The 20,386-nt window shown below is 38.0% G+C and overlaps 1 protein-coding gene across 1 annotated transcript in view; it reads left to right on the top strand.

Moving 5' to 3' along the window:
- The window catches only part of TRPC4 (transient receptor potential cation channel subfamily C member 4), a 144,713-nt gene that overhangs the window by 100,412 nt on the left and 23,915 nt on the right, over positions 1–20,386 (top strand). The window contains exons 4-5 of the mRNA XM_051638820.1: positions 2,800–3,136; positions 17,339–17,478. Coding sequence (XP_051494780.1) covers positions 2,800–3,136; positions 17,339–17,478 — 477 coding nt within the window. The remainder of the gene's footprint in view (positions 1–2,799; positions 3,137–17,338; positions 17,479–20,386) is intronic.

Below are 20,386 nucleotides of genomic sequence, written 5' to 3'. Positions count from 1 at the left end.
GAAAAATAACTTCAGAGTGTTTCATAATGTATATTATACAATCAGTGGAGCTCAGAACCGTAAAGACTTCAGTGAAGAGAGAGATTTTTTTGCTACTTCAGGACATTGTTAACTAACTTTGCCAACATTGTTCTTAGATTAAAATGACAGCAGGAAACCTGATATGTAGACCTTTCAGAAATGCAGTATATCATCTGTGGTTTCTGTTATAGACCCTTGCCTGTATTACCAGAACCACGTTCCCTACACACGTAGCTCTTAAAATGCTGACAAAGTATTTTATATGCTTGCTCCATACTACACTGCTAGTCACTCTAGCCACATAAAATGTATAGTGTCTGTTGGATTTCTCCAATAGTCAGAGGATCCAACTGGAGCAAAAGCTGTCCAGTCACAGTTTAATTTGAAGAAAAGTATGAAAGCTAATTTCTTTTAAAATTGCAATTTAAAAAAAAAAAGACTATTCAGTGTCTAGGGTTGGAAATTTTTCTGCACTTCTGGGAAAAACTTTCTGTGCCTCAGAAAGCAATCCTTGTCCTTACCATATAGTACCTTAGCAATACAATCACAACATGACCAATAATATGGGTATTAGAAGACAAGAAACAAATTTTCAAGTCTGCTCAGAAATGCTTTCTGTATTAACATTGATTGTTTTGCATATTAATCTATTTAAGGATTAGAACTAAACAGATCACTCAATGTGGAGCACCCTCCAGATGGTGCCATCAGCAAGCATCTTCCTCAGAGCATGAGGTATCTCAGCATCACTTCTGGTCTTCCCACTGCAAGGCAGCCCAGTACTTGGTGGGCATTGGAAAAAAAACTCCTTTTACTTAATTTCCTCCACATTAGAACAAGGAAAAGACATTCCTTTTTAGCCATGCTTGTTGAGGACTAGGCCCCCTATGTCCACCATAAGCCTTTGCGAGCCACTGGAAGTTGTTCCTTCATCTGGATCCCCAATACAATGAGGGCAGCCCTATGGTGTAGAGCGAGGGGACAGGCAATACTTAAGAACTGCTTACTTTTAGGTAATGAGGATATGTAATGGAAAGGTATTATGAAGAAGCAGAACCAAACATGGATCTGGCACACTTTGAAAAAAAGGAATATATTTTACAGAGGAACTAGTGATACTTTTCCACTTAGTCAAACAAAGCAGTAATCTGTACCTACCCAAGCAAAGTGAGGTGAAAAATTTTGTAGAGACACCCCTGTTAAAAACTCAGCAAAAACCGTCTGCTCTGATTGCATGAGGTGTTAGTCCAGACATTTGTATCTTAAAAGAAACACCCTGAAACCTTGTGAATGCATTTTTACTCATGGAAGAGAACACTCTGTTACTCTTCTTTAAGGCTATTTTCAAGAGGCTTTAGGTATGAGTCTTTCCAAGCAGTCAGGGGCATTTTCAGCACTGGTTTCTGGTAGGGAAATAAGTCTCTGCTAAGGACACCGGCATTTCATTAACATACACCAGGTCTGAATTTGGCTCAGGTTAATATTTCTGACAAGATCCAGACATATATATAAAAATGCATGCTGACTCTTGTTCATTCCAGACTAAGTAACATTTTGTCCCAGTAACAATCCCAGTGATTTCACAAACTAAGAAGTTATCTATTATTCATCCCCAAAATAACTTGTTTCCTGTGGTTATGGGTATTATCAAAATCAGGTCAAATCCAAAACTAGGTGCATTTTGTTAGAATTAAAATCTGAAAATATTTGTTGTAATTTAACTTTTTTTTTTAATTTCATAAGATAAAGATGTTTCTGTATAATTTTATATCTTCAGCTAATTATTTAATCCAATTTGTTTTGTATATATGCATGTGCTTAAAATAAGGAAATACTTCTTATATTTCTTTTTTTTTTATAAAATTCAGCAACTGGCTCTCTTTGATGCATATGTTGCGTCTCTATCTCTTAGGTCAGGACTAGCATGCTGCTACTCTATGTCCCCTTTATAAAAGAAAGCTTGCAGAAAAACAGGAACTTGTGGTCAAAAGAAAATATTAATTAAAACCCCATAGTAAAAGTTTCTTTGAGAAGCTATCTGAAAAATAGGAAATAATTACTGGGATTGTTTATTTTTTTAAAATTCAATTTTAAGGATCATATTTTAAAAATTGAAATCACGTTATGGAAAACAGGCATAACATAAAATGTTGTACGGGGTAGGAATCATGACATCCTGACAGGGATTAGTGGAGCACTGGGGAATGCTAGTGCTTAGTTTGTATTGTGCAAGAATTATATAAATTGTTCTGTCAGTGTAAAAGCATGTTAGCCTGATTTTTAGAGAATTAATAGGGAGCATACTGAGAATAGTTAATTAATGCCTGTGGAATTTAGTTTCACTGTTTACAGATCTCAGTTGTGTTTTTCATTTTCGTAGTGGCTTTCACCCCACGTTCTGTAAATTTTCTAAAAATGTTGCTGGTTGAATAATGGAAGTATTTGTGAACTTACTTGTCAGTTTGAAATCAGCTTTTGAGGTACATTTGTTTTACAGACTTTTGGCTTCTTTTGTGCCTAACTGATGCAGAAATAAAGCTTTATTGTGAAAAGTGCATTTTGATGGCTTTGTACTATACTTTTTGCATTGAAGGAAGAGGAGGCTGATCCAGCCTTGTCTTAGTACTATTATAAGTGTGAGTGGGCTTGCACAGGCCGTGGATTATCTTTTTTAAAAATCTCTATCCAAAAGCTACTTATTGTGATATACATAGCATGGAAATAACTTTACAGAGGTAACAAGGAACTAACAGTCTTCTTTTCTTCTTCTCTCTGTAGTTTGTTGCTCAGCCCAACTGCCAGCAGCTGCTCGCATCCCGCTGGTACGATGAGTTCCCCGGATGGAGGAGGCGACACTGGGCTGTGAAGATGTTGACATGTGTTGTGATAGGACTCCTTTTCCCAGTCTTCTCTGTGTGCTACCTGATAGCTCCCAAAAGCCCATTAGGGCTGTTCATCAGAAAGCCATTTATCAAATTTATCTGCCATACTGCATCCTACTTGACTTTTCTGTTCCTGCTGCTGCTTGCCTCTCAGCACATTGACAGGTCAGACCTGAGCATGCAGGGACCGCCACCAACCGTCGTCGAGTGGATGATATTACCGTGGGTCCTGGGTAAATGTATTACTAAAGAAAATACAGTGAAAAGTGTTTTGACCCCTGTGATTTTGCCAAGCATTCCTGAGGCAGGAAGATACAGTAGAGAGTCTGCCATGAGTTAGGAACATGGTTTAGTGGCTGACTTGGCAGTGCTGGTTTAATGGTTGGATTTGATGAACTTAAAGGTCTGTTCCAGCCAACTATTATTCTGCTGACCTACCAAAACAGGCAAATGACCTCCACTACTTAGGAAGAGAAGTAGACAACTTGGGAAGAGTGTAAAAAAAAAGAAGAGTATCACCACCTGTTGTATTACAGTGAGGGAAAGCAAAAGATATCGGGGTTTCTTCCCATGCTTAAACAGTGCCTGGAAGCGTATATATTGATATTATTTTCAATATCTATTTTCTCCAGGCCAGAATTCATTTGATTCTTCTAAGTTCCCATTTTTTTTCTTTGTGTCTTTTTTTTTTTTAAAGTGGCCCTTTGCCATCATAGTTATTTTTCATGTATTAGAATGAGGTACAGTGTCATTTTTGGAGTGTTATTGCTAACCTTAGTTACCTGAGTATGCTTCTTTCTAATTTGACAGATGCATCTATTGCAAGTAGTGGTGACCAGCATTTTCAAGTATTTTCATTAAAATACACATGCAGTGCAAAACAATTGATAAGAACTAATCACTCACTCAAAATACTTTACTTCAGAAGGAATAAGAAAATCTCATAGCATTTTTCAAGATTACCACTGTCTCGATAGTTTAAAATAAAAATTCCAGTGTAGGATTATTGAAAGCCTGCTTTGTGTGGGCCATGTCAGCCTTAAATGTCTTCCTGTGTGATTGCTCCATCCTGTGGGATTGGATTATCCTAGGTGCTCCCTACCTTTGTATGTCTCCCCTGCTAGTCAGTATCTCTCTTGGTGTGCCATGGTCTTTTCCTCATTTCTTATTTTAGGAACTGACACAATTTGGACCAGGTCAGGCCAAACATACTTGGTCTTGACTGAAATGAAGTTGTAGAAGGACAGCCTTAGTAGCCTTAACTGCAAGAATTTGTTTGATGTCTTCATTTAAATTGTCAACACATAGACAAGTTCATGCACAAGCCTTTTTGAAATGTTTTGCTGGGATTTTGATACTGTTACCTCTCCCAGAGCTTCCCACTGAAGTGCTGTTTCTCTTCCGTTTTGCAACTTTTCCCAAACACCTGGCTTTTTTTAGACCAAACTGACAAGACGTTTGACACCATTGATCATGTAAAATTTGAAATGCATTGTTGCATTTTTAATACACTAACTGGTAGTGCCTAATATTCCAGGGAAGAATGAGTCAGTGGCTTTTCCTCTGTATGTTCCTTGATAGAGCAGTGTGGGAAACAGGAGGCAGGGCTACATCTGTCTTCCACTTAAGCAAACAATCATGCATGACTGAAAGTTCTGTGTACCCTTACTTGTTGAGAACCTCTCAGAGGGACATGCCTTCCACAGATGAACTGCTTTCTGAGATTTCTCCCATGACAGCACAACATAAACCAGCCCTCACTACCAGCCTTCACTGTAAGGTGTGCTGTCTTCTGCTGGGCAAATATTGCTCCTAACATTAAAAAAGCCAATATCTTGTTATTGCAAAGAATTAATCCACCTGGAAGGCTGCTTATAATGACATTTCTTACAGACAAGTAAGACTAACTTCAATGGGTGAGATTCACATTTAAATATTAAAAATAAATTCCTTCAGTAAATTTTCCCGGGTTTGTACCATCAAGAAATAAGAAATCAGTAGAAAAATAATTGGTTTGATATATTATTTCCGTAGAAGTAAATCTTACAATGCTGAGGAGGAACAGGGGGCTCTTCTGTGCTGCCCCACGCCCAGAAAAGATACTAGTAGATCTTCTGTCTGGCCTTCCAAAATAGCAGCTTTCACAGTATCCTGGCACTGAAGGATAATAATAAAAAAAATACATAGCTGACAGATAGACCTTAACACACCAAAATGGGTTTCATCATTAACCTGCCCTTTTAAAGAAATAAGTTAGACCCCAGATAAAAAGACAAAAATTGAGAAGGGCAAGGGCTAGTTTCAGCTAAAGGCAGTTCTAAAATTTTGGTGACTAACTCTGCTTCAGAAAACATGCAGTGGGAAGAGGAAGAACCTCCATTGCCCTCAACCTTAGGAAAGGGTTTAAGTAACTAAACATCCCAAAGCACTTGTTTGAAGAATCTATTAACTCTGAGAATTATGACTATCAAGATGACTATCATTTCTAAAAGCAACATTAATATCTGCAGTATAGAATCATATGGCCAGATTATGCCAGTACAGCTAGTGCTGAATAAACCCTTCCTCCGCAAGCAGTACAGGTCAAGTCAAGGGAACTGCTTGCATAAACAAATTTTTATCATCATGAATGAAGATCAGTAGTCAGATACTATGTGGTCAAATACCTTGTGGTTAATCCAGTCTGTAATGTCCAAACAAACTGCCTTCCAAAATCGCTTGCTTCTAAAATGGTGTATTTTACACACTGGTTTCCAGTGGTTCATAACTAGTGGTTTCCTGTAGTTCCAGTTTCACATTAGCTGGGTTCAGCTTTCAGATGTTGTTGGCTCTAGTGCCTTACCTCACCCAGGCCCCAGATTCACCCATCATAATCTCAGGCAATTCATTAGGGATGTAAATTCCCTTTGTCATTGAAGGAGACAGACACACATCTCCATAGGACACTTCAGCTTGGTATGTGTGATGAACATGTCTATTTCAGATTTTTTTTTTTTTAAAAGGAATGAATCTTGGGCAAAACCTGCTGGTTTTATATGCACATACATATAAACCGTGGTTTAGTCATCTTTTAATAAACAAAATAGTTTTGTTAAGTCCTTATAAATTATCTAAGGTTAGTTTCCAAGCCATAATTTAGTCTGTCATCACTTCTCTTCAAACTATATGGTTATGCAGTATCCTTAAAGAGAGCAAATACATCACACAATTGAATTACACAAGGGAGCCTAAATCTGAGACACATAGATATATCTTTGATTTTCTGGAGGTAGATGAAAAATGTTTAAGTCTGAGACAAAACTAATGTGTGTCTAGTGTTGTAGTTTTTCTCTGAAACTGGAAACATGAACACGTAAACCCTTTTCCCAAAGCAGAGGTTATCATGGAGGAGCTACAGCATGTCAAAACTTTTAACATTTTATACAATAGAATTTTCTGTTTGTCTTTCTCTTAAGTCAAAGAGCTGTGCATATAATTTGCATTTTAATAGCTACGTCCCTTAAAATTATGAAAGAGGAGCTCTACTTTCCCGGCTTCTCATCAGCATATGCATATTTCATAGAACTTAAGAAATTTCAAGACTGTCCATAATGATCTAAGCTCCCCAATGATCAAACTGTAATTATCATTTACCTACTACTATTTAACAGAAGACCGAATGTGCATAATTAGAACATATTAAAAGTATCACTAGAGTAGGAGGCTCAGAGGAAAAACCTGCATTGGGCTACATTTCCATGGAGTCTATCAATTTTACATTTAAAATGTCTTTTAAGGAAACTTCTGCATTAATTTTATTTTTTACATGATTAGATGTTTACACAAGTGGTGTTACAGTGTGTGATTATTACCCATGGAACAAGTCAGTTTAACAAAAATAATGTTATAGCTCTAAGAAGTAGTTGTGGAAAAAATCTCTGGGTAAGAAGAGTCAGAATCTTCTGTCCTTGCATTTAAACAAATAAGAAACACACTTATGCTGGTAAGGAAAATTAATTTTGTTTGTCTTATTAGTTTTAGATTCAGGTATCCCAAGCATGCCAGATACTTCATACTACAGAAATATAGGTCTGTTTCCAGTACTTGAGCATCCATCACCACTGAAAAAAAAAAAAAAAAGGACAGGAAAACCAAGAATCCCATCTCATGAAAAAAAGTGAGGAAGGACAATATTATTTATCATCAAATTCCCCATCCACTTGCTTAGTGGCCTCTGAGCATGGTAACAGTGATACAAAGGGAAAATTAAGTAAGACCCAGCCTCATCCTCTGTGTGCCTCGACTGCAGCTCAAATAAGGATCATATTGATCCCTATAGACTTGCCATACCTGTTCTTCTGCACTAAACCATAGCCTCAAACCTAGCAGTGACCAGGCTAAATGTTCTTGGTTCACCAAGGGGTGCTACAAAATTCAGAGGAGAAAGCCAAGAACCAGATAAACTTGGTGTTCAGCAGATGTAGTTTAAAAGTTTCCTGCCGGTTGTTCAGGGAGAACAAAAAACATTTTTAGGAAAATTTGTTCTGATGAGTTTTTTTCTCTTTTATGGGCATCTTTAAATGCTCATAATAATTATATTGTTCAGAAGACTGCCTGGGGCAGGAATGCAGCCGTACTAAATCTCTTTAATAATGTGTTCCCCATCCTTTCTGTCAGAATGCTTTATGCTATTGGAGTATGAGGAGCGGCAGAGAATGTGGATGTTTGGGAACTGTGCAGCCTGCAGACGTTTGTGGTGAGCAATCTGCTGGTGGGATGTTTGGGAGTTTACAGTCTTGTCCATACTAAGCACAATGTACAACCAAGTGGATGGCACAGCAAGGTGCTTCAGAGCATCACAGAGGTGGCAAGTACACTGTGTATCATCTTCTAAATTTGGTCAAGACAGTGTTGTGTAAAAAAGTAATTACAAATTGACATGATCCAGGGAGCAGAGATAAAAGATAATAAGGACAGAAAGATGAAACGGTACATAACCAGTAGTGAAAAATGAAGTGCACAAGAGGAAAATACCAGACAAAGTTGAAACAGAACTTAATTTAGAAAGGAGGGTAATGCACGTAATGACTGCTCAAGGCTGTTTAATCCAAAGTGCTGCTCAGCAGAGGCTAACTGCAAAGATAGATCAGATTGTTTAGGTCCTTGTCCAGTTGATCTTGAATTTCTGCAGGGACAGATATTCTACTGCCTCTCTCAGCAACCTATGTCTATGTCCTGCCACTGCTAAGCTTTTTTCCTGGTATCAGCTGGAATATCCCATACCACAACATGCAACCTTCGCCTCTTGTGATTCCAGTGTGTAGCTCCAGGACAAGTCTGACTGAGTTTATTCATAAGCAGCCATTAGTGAATGATAGCAGCATTAGCCCCCAGTTAGTGTCATCTTCTCTAGGCTGAACAAACCCAGCTCTTTCTGTCTTTTCTTGTACATCATATGCTTAGGTTCCTGGTCACCTTGATGACTATTCACTAGATTCTCTTTAGCCAGTTAGTAAGTCTTTTTTCTTGGGCATCCCCATACTGGGCCCACGAATTAAATTATTTAAACATCAGGAGAGCCATCTCTTGTCAGGACTGCCTGACTCTTACCATAACAGGACCTTTTACTCAGTTAACTTGTAGGTTTACCAGGTAAGATTAACATAATTACATAGATTATTATTTTTTTCCTTTGGTTGTTGGTAGTGTTGGCTGATATGTGTCCTTTTTTGGTTAAGATTTAATCTAGAATGGTTTTACCATTTCCAAAACTGACGTCAAAGAAAAGTGTTTTGTTTTGATTATGATAAAAAAAGTCAGGAGACTTTTTTCCTTTTGGGGGAACACTTTCAGTGGTGCTGTGACCTCCAGTTAAATATGGGTAGCCATATGTATTTTTTGCTATTCTAGTAAAATCTGTCTTAAATTTGAAAAGCCTTTGTAAATGTGCCTTCCATCTAAAATGGAGCTTTGGTTCCTGAATCTCATGCATATTGACAAAACAACCATAATCTGTGGTTCCTAGTCACGGTGGCAGAGATGGGATCTCTGGACAATGTTACCCATGCAGTTAGCAAACTTGGAAACCTTTACTTTATTCTATATTCAAATCCCTAAACATTCAAGATCAGCTGCAACTTAGGCTAGCTGGAATAGTGCTCTTCATATCTTGAATAGCCTCTTACAGTATTTAAATAGAATACCAAAAATAAAGGGAGTTCTCTACATTAACAATGACTGTCTGAATGTTCATTTTACATACACTTGTATTAGCTATGGAAAACTTCCCTTCCGCAGGCAATGCCTTAGAGCTGCAAACAAGGATTCTGCCTTTACAGGGCAGCAGAAAATAATCATAAATAAACAAGCATTCAGTGCAATCAGATGTTTTCTTGCAATCACAGTACTTGCTGGTGGAAGCAGGTTTTGGCAGGATCCCATGTAAGCATTTCAGGAAAGGAAGATGTTTTGGATGCCAAAACTCAGTCTCATGTAGACATCTAAATAAAGCCTTGAGATAGGCTTCTAAGTGCTGGTGAGATGCAGCATTTGAGCCATTCCTCTTTCCAGTTCATGCTGTTCCTTTTGTCCAGGCTGTTGTAGTGCTCAGTATTCATAAGCTGTAGACCTCAGCTAGGTGCTTGTAACTCAATGGGAGCATAACATGTAATGTATGGGGAATTATAGTCTCTTGCATGATGAATTTTACTTTCAGCACTGTGCATATAATTTAGAAATTGAATCACAGAGTATTTCAATGGCTAAGCCCCTTCATGGGACTGGGCTTCCAAATATGAAGTTTAGATCTAGTATTGAGCTGTTCAAATCCTTACATGCCAGTAAACAGAAGAGAAGGTGATGAGCAGTTTCCTACATCTCTAAATATCCACCTCTGGACTTGCGTAGATCTGCACATATAATGTGGAGCTGATCTGTTCAGGACTCAGAGAGCCTTTGAGCTTTTGAGCAATGCTATAAAGGCCTTTTTATGTTTCATAGACAAGCTATACACTGTATTCTGCTAAGAAACTATGCCCCAAAGATTTTGAGCCCCTGAATTATAATAGGATGCCTCTCTGTTACTTATTACCTTCATATACCTTCAGCGGAGATCAGTTCATGAGCCCAGGTGTAAAACAGAAGAGATATTTCAGTAATCAATGCTCACTGAATTCCCTGGAATGACTTTCCTTTGCTTCACAGAGCTTTAGATATTAGCACCTTGTCTCACTTATTGCATCGGTGAAAAACTCTAAATTGCATAGGAGAGCAAAGTTGAGTTTGTTGGTTAAATGGTTTCACAGTCCAGTGAAAATGTGTTCTCCAAGAAACATAGTAAAAAGTTGTTGAACTTAGCATGCAGAGATTGACCCTGAGGAACCTCTTCCTTCCCATCTAAGGAACAAAAATAGCACAGAGCAACCAACCTTTTGTTGCTAGGGATCCACAAATCTTTTTAAAACTGAAAGTATTTCAGAGTACTGCCTTTCATTTCTTTATTTGACAAATCTTGATGTTATTTTTTACAGCAAGACTTTAACCACAATTATGTTTGTAAACAACAAAAGTCAGTGTTGTGGAGATGGCATAAGATTTTTGTCAACTTTTACAGGTGATGGAAAATGTATTTGATTTTTGTAGTTGCTCACGATTAACAAGAAAGGAATTTAGACAAGGTGTATCTAGGATTTTTTCTAGTAGAATTTAATACACCTTTGAACAGATTTCATAGGGAAGTTGTTTTTTTTTTTTTTTTTTTGTTGATTTCTTTTGTGTGGGAATGAGAGACATGTTCCTTGGGAGAAAAATCACACATCTAAGTATCTGTGAACTGATAATGAGATTAATCAGAATAGAACTAGAGTTTTTACCATCTGAAAATTATCTACCGGCCTGCACAAAAACGTACTGTGTCAAACCCAAGGCTTTATCCAAAGGGACAGAGAACAACTGTTAAAGAGTGTTGGGCTGTGTCCCTGCTTAAAGTTCCAAGGTCTGAGTGTGCAAACTGAGTCTTACTTTATTAACAGAAAATTAGGTCCACATTTTTTAAAAAGGCATTTCAGTGTCTTAACATCCCAAGATTTCACAACTGGAAATAGAACTTCAAAATCTAAGTCTATTGATAAACATATAAAATAAAAGCTAGTCTTATCAGTGTATCTGCATTGATGTATTTACATATACCAAAATCTACAGGTTGACTGTATGTAGTATGTGATACCCATTACTCAGTTCTTAAGGATTTTTAAAAGTCTTATGAGGTAACTATAATGAAAGATGTCATTATTCTAAGGAAGTGTTTATTTTATTTCAGTGCCTTTTGTTCTTCAGTATGAAGTATTTTATTTCTATCCATTTTGTTTGCTTGGATAAAATTTATTTTTACAATATACAGGGTTGATTTTAGAAGAACTTTTTTCATCTGTGTTCAGGAGTGTTTGCTGCAGGAAACAAATATATTTAGCAGACAGATTCCATTTTTTTTCTCCAAATTTATTTTATCTGATCTATTTTAGTTCCTTTCTTGCATCCAGCAAACTGGATTTCCATCAAATGTTTGCATTAATCAGCTTCCATGTGTAATACTTCACAGTGTACAAATAGAAACCCCCTCCTTGGTGTCTGTCATTCCTAGGGCCTCATGTGGTCTGTGGGATTCTTGCCCTAAATTTGTCTCTTTGATCCCATTAAAACCGTGGGGTGTTTAATGAAACTTGTTTCTATCATCTCCGCTGGTTTCAAAATATCCATGTTGTTATTTCTCTTTGCTTCAGTATCTAGTTATAAACAATGTAACAAATGTTTGACAGTCCCACCTTCAACTTTTCAATTTAAGTCCTTGGTTAATGAGGTGGAAGAGCTGCATAATGCTGATAATTTCCTTTCAAGTGGCAGTAAATTATAAAAGCGTGTTGATGGGGAATGGATAGCTGAGAGTACAAGAGGTAGGTGTGAACTCTAACTGGTGTGAAGGCATAGGAAGGACACAGTTGGAGCGAAGAGACAACCAGAATATAGCAAAGATTATCCAGCTAGAACAGTGAAATCTGCTCTGGCTGTAATTATTTCAGCTAACAGAGACACTGGGAAGTTAGACATCTGTTTTCAGCTTAATCTTCCATGGCTTCCCTTTTCAGTCAATGGGAAGACTGAGCCACCTGCAGGTGACAAGATTATTGCCTTGGAGATGCTTTTTTCCTTCCAGAGATGTGAAGAGAGCTTTCAGTGATGAACTTGTGCCCAACTTGACTGCCCAAAGGCTCTTGCTTTTAGATCTACCCCTTATATTTGACTGATTCCTCTCAGCAGTTTTTCTCCAGTACCCGTGTACAGGCTGGTGATGTCCCCACTGCTTTGTTGAGATGTTGTCTTCCTTGCTGCTGAGCATGTAGCTCTGACATGAGCTGTGTCACTATGTGATAGCATTGCTGCTTGGGCACATGAGTGAGAAGAGAATTCCTGGACTCTAGATCTCTTTCCTACCTGTAACAGTGCACCCATTAGGCAGTCTTGTCACTGCATGTCTTCTCCTCTTCTATCGTCTCAGGTCAGGTTGTACTTAGAAATAGCTCAAAAGCCTCCTTAGATAATAAGTCAGGTTGTGTCCAGTCTTCTAAAAAGAAAAAGGAAAAAATCAAGGTCACAGAGACAATGGTGCTCTAATCTCTGAATGTCTTTTTAAATAAAATACATAGATTTTCCTAGATTTTCCCTGATTTTCCCAAAGAATGTAACAGAACAAAATTGGCATATTCTATCAGATGCTGTGAAGATAAGAGCTGACTAACTTCTCTTCCTGACCCTCCCTTATTGCAAAAAGACAGTTATAAACTCCAACAAGATTTCAAGATCTCTGGCTCTGTGACTGTAAATTAATTATAAACAACAGAACTTGGAATCCCTGAGGTTAGTTGATCAGAATAGCTCCATCATGTAAGCTTACCAGGCCTTAGAGAAGTCTTCCACTTTACAGAAAGTATCTGGGATTTCAGAGTACACATTTCTAGGATAACGCTTCAGGCACACTTGGGAGGATTTACAGAACTCTGGAGATCCCAGTTCTTCCAGCATTCATTACACGAATTGAGCACCCCACAGGATACCTGGCCATAGAAACCTGGTACCTCCAAAAACTCAGATCTCAGCTTTCATGGTGAGATTGCCCTGGAGTTGAGGATTTTGGCTATCAAAGTTAGGATTTTATACTTTCAAAAATTTGCTTTCAGCAAGAAATGTCTGGAAAGCTCTATTTTGCATTCATGGATTCTGTGTTTCTGACAAGCATAGCATCCATCAGTCAGCTTCAAGTTCTCTGGAGTCCCATATTGTCTCAGTAACTGGAGTTTGCACCTAGATGTTTTGACTGTCAAGAAAGACTAAACTATCCCATTTCTGGAAGAGGCAAGAAAAATACAGAATTTCCAGTTTTCCATAATAATTTGCTTGAAAAGAACAAGCTCTACATCAGAGGAACATAAAGCTTGTTTTGAACCAAGAAAAAAATTTAGAACCACCATCATCACAATGCCAAAATACGCTCCAGACTTCAGGCTGCCAAATGACTTCAGCATTACTGGTAGTTTGAATTAGTTGTGTTGCTAATTGAAAATGATCAAATTTACAATAGCCATATACTTTCTTCCACCATTCTATAATAGGTCAGTATTTCTCTGTTAGTGTCAACTTTATAACTACATTTCATTTTCTGAAGCCTAGGAAGTGCTTGGAAGAACAGCCTGGCTTTTTGTTCACAAAACAGATCAAATGCAGTAGCATTAATCAGCATTTCTTTTTTCAATCTGTACATAATTCTATTATATTATAGGCAGTGCTATCAAAGCATATGATGTGGAGCAATAGCCTTGTTGCATTTGTGTCAGTTCATGTCTGGCTGGTAGTGAATCATGGAATATCTCTGCAGAAGACATTAATGAACCTACAGCCTCTCACTTAAGCATTCATCTTATTCATCATCCCATCCTATTTCTGCTCTGGATTTAGAGTACATTTTAAAGGGAATTCAAAATTGTGATTAATTACAAAAGACACTATTTAATTTTATGAATATGTATTGATTTCCATAATTCCTTTTTATTTGGGGATTTTCTGTCAATGTGATTGTCTGATTTCTGTGCCATAGCAGTCTTCCCAGAGCCAAGATCCTGGGGCTATGTCTGTTTTATTAAATAAAAAAGACCGGGGCACTGTTCTCTAACACTAAGGCTTAGGGGCCATATCCATATTACAGAGCCTTTGTCCCCAGGTTTCCTCTGAGCCTGGAGCAAGGTCTTCTCAGTCTCCTGTGGCACAGTGGTGATTTTTTATGTGCCATTCTGCAGCTGGAGCAGGGGTGACTCAGAGCAGTGTCTGAAATATGAGGGGTGTATTGTAGTCCACAAAACAGCCATTTTTATGGCCTGATTGTGCTTAACATGTTATGCCTAAAAGTTAGTGGAAGAGCAAAGCAGGGATATTTGCAAGCACATGGACTGTGTGTGGAACATTGGAGGGGACTGCAGAGGAAATGGGAAACCAGACCTGCTCATCATAATGTTTATATAGTGTGTGTCAGTGATTAAGTCATTTCACAGGCTGAAAGGGACAGGCATTTAGGAGCCTGCCTAGTAGTCCTGTGCATTGCCTTTTTGATGGCACTTGAGCAGCTAGCAGCAGTGGATGCTGTTAGTAGTTGTTGACCCCTGCCATGCAATAGCATTCGACTCTTTTCTCACTGTGACTCATCACAATTATGGTTTGGAAATAAATGTTAGCCACTTAGCACTGTTGTATTTTCTGTATTAGTTATATCTCATAACCTAAAGGTAGAGCTGCAATCAGATGCTGAAGACACTACAGCAGGCATATTCCACTTTCTGATCTACATGTTCCCACCAGGGTCCTTTCTCAGAATGTGTTCCCCCAGCTCTACAGAAGGCTGAAATAGTGATAGTGGCATGCCTGAAAATTAACCCTATGAAAATAAAAGTTGAACTAGTCAGATGATTCAGATACACCTGTGGCTCATGATTACTGATGATGACACACAGAAACAAGATGGGAACATATGGCTGAGATCTGAAGGGAGAAGGTAGTGAGGAAGGGAACCTTTCCTTTTGAAAGCAATAGGGAAACAGGACTCAAGCGAAAACACTACAAGATGAAATTTGACTACTCTTACCTATCCCCTTCCTGCCTTCCAAATAACTCAAAAAGCTGCTTGGAAGTAACAAAAATAAACAAGGAATTACTTCATGTTTGAGAGAAAACACAGCTTCTTCATGCAGTTAATCAGAAGACAGTTGAGACAAAATATTAAGGTTCAGGGTTAATTAAGCCCAGACTAAGAGTGATGAAGGACTTTTTAGGCCCCTGCAAGAAATCTGCTCAACATTTTCTAAAAAAACATGTGCTAAGCAAGTGGAGAAAAGCCATGTTGAATTTACTGTATCTTAACATCTGTACATGACAGACTGGTCTCTGTTGTCAGTTTTGTCCCTTTAATGAGCACAGAAGTAAGAAATACCTTTAAGAAAATAATTAACTGTAAAATTAAAAGCTCTATTGGTATTGGTGTCAAAAAAGCTCTCTAGATAATAATATGAAATATGCATTTATATGTTCCATGTTGTTTTATCATATTGTATTATACAATTATGTGGGGTGTCTTCTTCAGAGAGGTTTTTACGATTATAGCTGTCATGATCTGGTATTTGGATACGTGGCGTTTTTTTACGATCTTGCCAGGACAAAATGAAGATAACACAACATTGGGTGCACAAAGAGGCTGGCGTGTGGTCTGACAAGAGATGGGGCAGAACTCCCTTTCTTTCTAATGCTCCTCACCGCAGTGGGAGGCTGGTGAGGCTGGATTCTGCCTTCCCTGTCCTGGGATGAGCCTCATGGCAGATGCACCCTTTGTTGCCCAGCAGGACCTGAGAAGAAGTTTAAAGGTGATCCCAAATGGTGAAATTAAGATGCAAACGAGGTCAAATGTCACACACACAACAAACTTTTATTAGAGTAACACAGCAAGATCCCTAGAGCGGATAGGACATGGAGGAAAACAGAGACAGAAAAGAAAGGAGAAAGCAGAGATACAGAGGACAGCAAGCGAGAACATAGCTACCACCACAGTCCAGTGATGTCGTTGGTGAGGAAGTGGTTCCAGGTGGGGAAGTGCTTCCAATGCACCCATAGTGTCCCAGATTTTTATACAGTTCTTGCCCATTGCACCCACACTTTTCTCCCTGAATAAGGGAGAAAATCCTTCTATCTTCTCCCTGCTCCTCTGAGATAGGAGGGGGGTAGATATGGCTCCATATGTCCTGCAGATAGTCTTTGTTTGGCTAATTGTTGAGACCAGCCATTTCAAAGAGGAGGTTGAGACAACTGGCACCACAGGATTAGTTTTTTGCTGTGGTGTTTCGGTCCTAGGAAGCGGCTTGAGACTGGCACTCTTTGTCTTCTCCTGCTAAGTCTGTGGTTTTCATGAGATATCATATCAAGGCCTGGTTAACACTGGGTATTCTGTTCCCAGTGCCAGCTGTAGATCTCCTCTTTCTCCAAGCTCTGAATGTTCCACACTAAACTCCCCAGTTCTCAGGTACACATTGCAGGAGGGGAAGCAAAATGATTGGGTGGGTTGCTGAGACATCTCAACAAATCAACAAATGTTGATTAACTCTCAGATGCCACAAGACAGACAACAGATATCCTGAGTGCCAAAGTCCATCACTTATCTCTTGGATTGTTCGAGACAAGCACTATACATCCTGAATGCCACAATAGCATTAAATAGTCTCTGGAGTTGTCTCTGGAGCTGTTAAACTGGCCAGACAACTTGAAAAATTCCCATTGGGATTGAATATTTCTGTATCACTCTGTGTCCAGTGAAACATGTGCTCTGCACACCTGAAAACAGTTTCCATTATTTCATATCCCAAAGGAAAGAATCAACAAAAAAAATATTCTGCTGGAGACATTACTCTTACCTATGGAAAAGGGAGACTTCTATTCAGCACTGACAAGAAAATTAGAAAATATATTCCATATTGTGTGGATTCCAATTTAAATAAATTAATGTATTGGACTGACTCCTGCAGTCATAAATTTTCCAATTTGAATTATATTTCAGAACTGGCGGTTGTGACTGGTTTTAAGACCCCTTTTTATGCTCATTAGGATATGATGGGAAAAGAGACTGAAGAAAACCAAAGAAATTGCCCTTGTATAAGCATATGATTTTGACTGTTTGTTTGTTTTGCCTGACAAATTAATTCTGGAAACATTAATGGGAAAATAAAATTTCACCTACCAGATGTGTAGTTCAGAGCAGTTACCTACCTTCCCTTTGTAATTTAAGCAAGGAGAATCAATCCATTGTGAGATAAGTGAATGATCATAGCCTTTTTTAGTTTAATATTAATACTTAATGAATTATCTTCTATTTACAGGTTTTATCTGGGGCGAAATTAAACAGATGTGGGATGGTGGACTGCAGGACTACGTTCATGATTGGTGGAACCTCATGGATTTTGTAATGAACTCCTTATACTTAGCAACAATCTCTTTGAAAATTGTTGCATTTTCAAAGGTAAACTTTTAAAAAAATCAGCAAAATATTTAAGATAAATTAAATTAGACTTCTTCAAAGTTTCTTATGTATTTGAATTTCTCAGGCTTAGCAATGCAAGATAAGTATGATGTGCTCATTGAATTTTCTGCAGTTATGACAAAAAGCCAGACCAGGATAAGAGCAAACAAAACATTATGATTTATATTTTTTCTTATCGGCCCAGGCAATCTTCTGTTATTTACTCCTGAATGCTTATACTGTCATTTTCTTGAAAAAAAGGGAAATCACTAGTAATATTTGAGAATGTTTGCAAAAATTATGTTTTGTGTTAGTCTTTGCCTATTTTTTTCAGTGAGAAATTATTGCCTCTAAGACAATGTTATGCACCATGCAAAACTTCCAGACAGGACTACAAGAAAAGTGTTTCCATTAGGAGAAAAAAAAAACAACAAACAAACAACCCCCCAAAAAAGAGCAGGTTGCACTTAAGGTGCAACACGAAAAAGTAAAGCTGAAGGGCATAAAATGGTCACTTCAGACTGGGTATGTTCATTTTCTCATTATTTTCATGGATTTTTATTAGTAGTTTTATATTCCCACTGTTTTAAATATCTTCCAGCAAAACATACCTTCTTTCCAAAGCCATGGAACATGTTGCATTTTGTATGTGTTCAACATGAATCTATAATATGATAGAAATTCCTCCTAAAATGAAATATTTTCTTTTAAAATGGTCTCAAATGCAAGGAAACCATGTCTGAATGGAAATGAGAGCATTTCTTAGCATCTGTCATGGATCTCTCATCACATCCGGGTAAAGATAACAAGCCCATTTTACTGGCCACTGTGATCAGCATCGTATTCCTGTTGTTTCAAGTTCCCTACCACCAACTACTCTGTATGCATTGAAGGACTTCTCTCTTCTGCCAAGTTCCTTTCAGCTGGGAAAAAGAGACAGCCATCAAGCAGCTGGGTACAGCTCCCTGGCCTCAAACAGCAGCTGTTCTTGCTTGCAGCCCTGCCATAAGTACAGAGGAAAACGGGAACCTCTAATTTATATAATCTTATTTCTATTCACAAGGCTTTGCCTGTCTGCCAACTAGGGGCAGGGTTGTGCGAAGACCTGTGATCTGGTGACACACCAGCTTCCTCCTGTGACAGTTTTCCAGCAAGCCAGCTCTCTGTCTGCAAACCTTTAGAAGTCTTTTCACTAAAAGAAATGTGGAGCTGTTGCCCAAAAGAGCAAGATACTAGGATGTGTGAGTGGAGCTGTCATTTAAAGCTGATGAAATGCCTGTTTACACACAAGGATGTTTTATCATGAAGTGACTGGAAAATAAATAGTCATTTCACTTCCATGTAGCAAAGTTCATTGAAAATGCATTTCCAAAGCATTGGAAATGACCAGTTATTCCCTTTATAATAATATTGATTAAAAGACATTATAATCCTTTCTTCTCCCAGACAGCTTCTGCTTATGGTAATCAGACTCCAAGGTGACAGTGTCTGGGCTAATGTGCATTCATTACTCTCCAAATTAGTACTTGCATGCCACTAATAATCAACACAGTGCCTAAAGCACTGTATTTGGTTGTGTGGTTATTCTTTTTTTACTGCTTGTGCAACATTGCACCCAAACACCTTTTGTTGCTTAAAAGAACCTCTGTTGTGGTAGGCAATTCAAAGATGTGGTCATATAATGAAGAGAGTAATGCAAGTGTAACTTAATACCAAGCCACACTACCCTCAAATACCTACAACAGTTCCCCACCTTTAGGCCAGGTGAGACTGAGTGGATGCAAAATGTAATCACTACATTTTGATGTAAAGCTTTTAGTTTCATTTCCTAAAACTTACAAGGTAAGTTTTTCTAAAATACAACTTTCTGCATGTATTGAATCAAATATATAGCCCAGTTTCCTTATATGTCTTTCACCTTATATGAATCAGTTCAAGGTAGCTAAAAAAAACATATTAACCAACTCTCTTGAATAAAATGAGTGCCCTCAATACTCTCCTGGGTGATACGTGTTTCCAGAGAAGAATGTAGTGTTTATTGCCCGTTTGAGGCTCTCTGACTGACACAGGGTTTAAGCAGATGAATTTACAGCAGCTAGTGGGATAGTATAATATACACCAGAGTGTATTTTCAGGTAGAGAAAACCGCTAAGGTTGCTCAAAATACCAATTTCACTGTCAGTATCCAAATAAAATCAGTACTTCTCATATTTTCCAAAGGACTATGCTATTTGTCTCTGATTGTATATCAACATGAAGTTTTTTTTTAAACTATGCAGTATATCCACTGAAAATGCTCTCTCCCCTATAAATAATGTGATTATAAATAGTGCATTGTCATATAACTGATTTAAAGCAAGACATGCTTTGGTGGAGGGTTATAAATACAAGTCCTTGTGCTCTAAGAAAAATAATTCTTTTTATGCTTTTGAAAGATAATTTATTTTTTACTGATGTGTAAAGTAAGGTACAATGCCAAGTTATGTACAGACCCTGCTTGGTTTATCTTAAATATCTGGTAAACCTCAGTATTTCACCTACTGCTGCTTGTTTTCATCTCTGCTAGAGATTGCATGCAAGTCCACATTACTGATTATGTGTCTCAGCCACTGACATGAAAAGCTAATAGGGAAACAGGTTCCTATTAAAGGCAAGAACTCTGAAAAGTAACTGAAAATACATTATTTGTCTCCATATTTACCAGCTTAATGATCACTCTGTCAGATCTGCTCTGTTTAGTGGTAAATAAGATAACATCTCTCTTCTGCCACCAGTTCTGCAGAAACTAATACCTTCTTCTTATATGTTTGTATTGTTAAATGCTTTTGATTGATTTTTCACCAGATTTACAGATCAAATGTCCATTTGCAAGGAGTGTTTACCCTCCTTTCCCCTGAATAATTATAAA

The sequence above is a fragment of the Apus apus genome, chromosome 1 (genome assembly GCF_020740795.1).
Source record: "Apus apus isolate bApuApu2 chromosome 1, bApuApu2.pri.cur, whole genome shotgun sequence".
In the NCBI taxonomy this organism is placed as follows: domain Eukaryota; kingdom Metazoa; phylum Chordata; class Aves; order Apodiformes; family Apodidae; genus Apus; species Apus apus.
The sequence above is the reverse complement of the archived record's forward strand: the minus strand, read 5'-3'. Positions and strand labels throughout refer to the sequence as shown.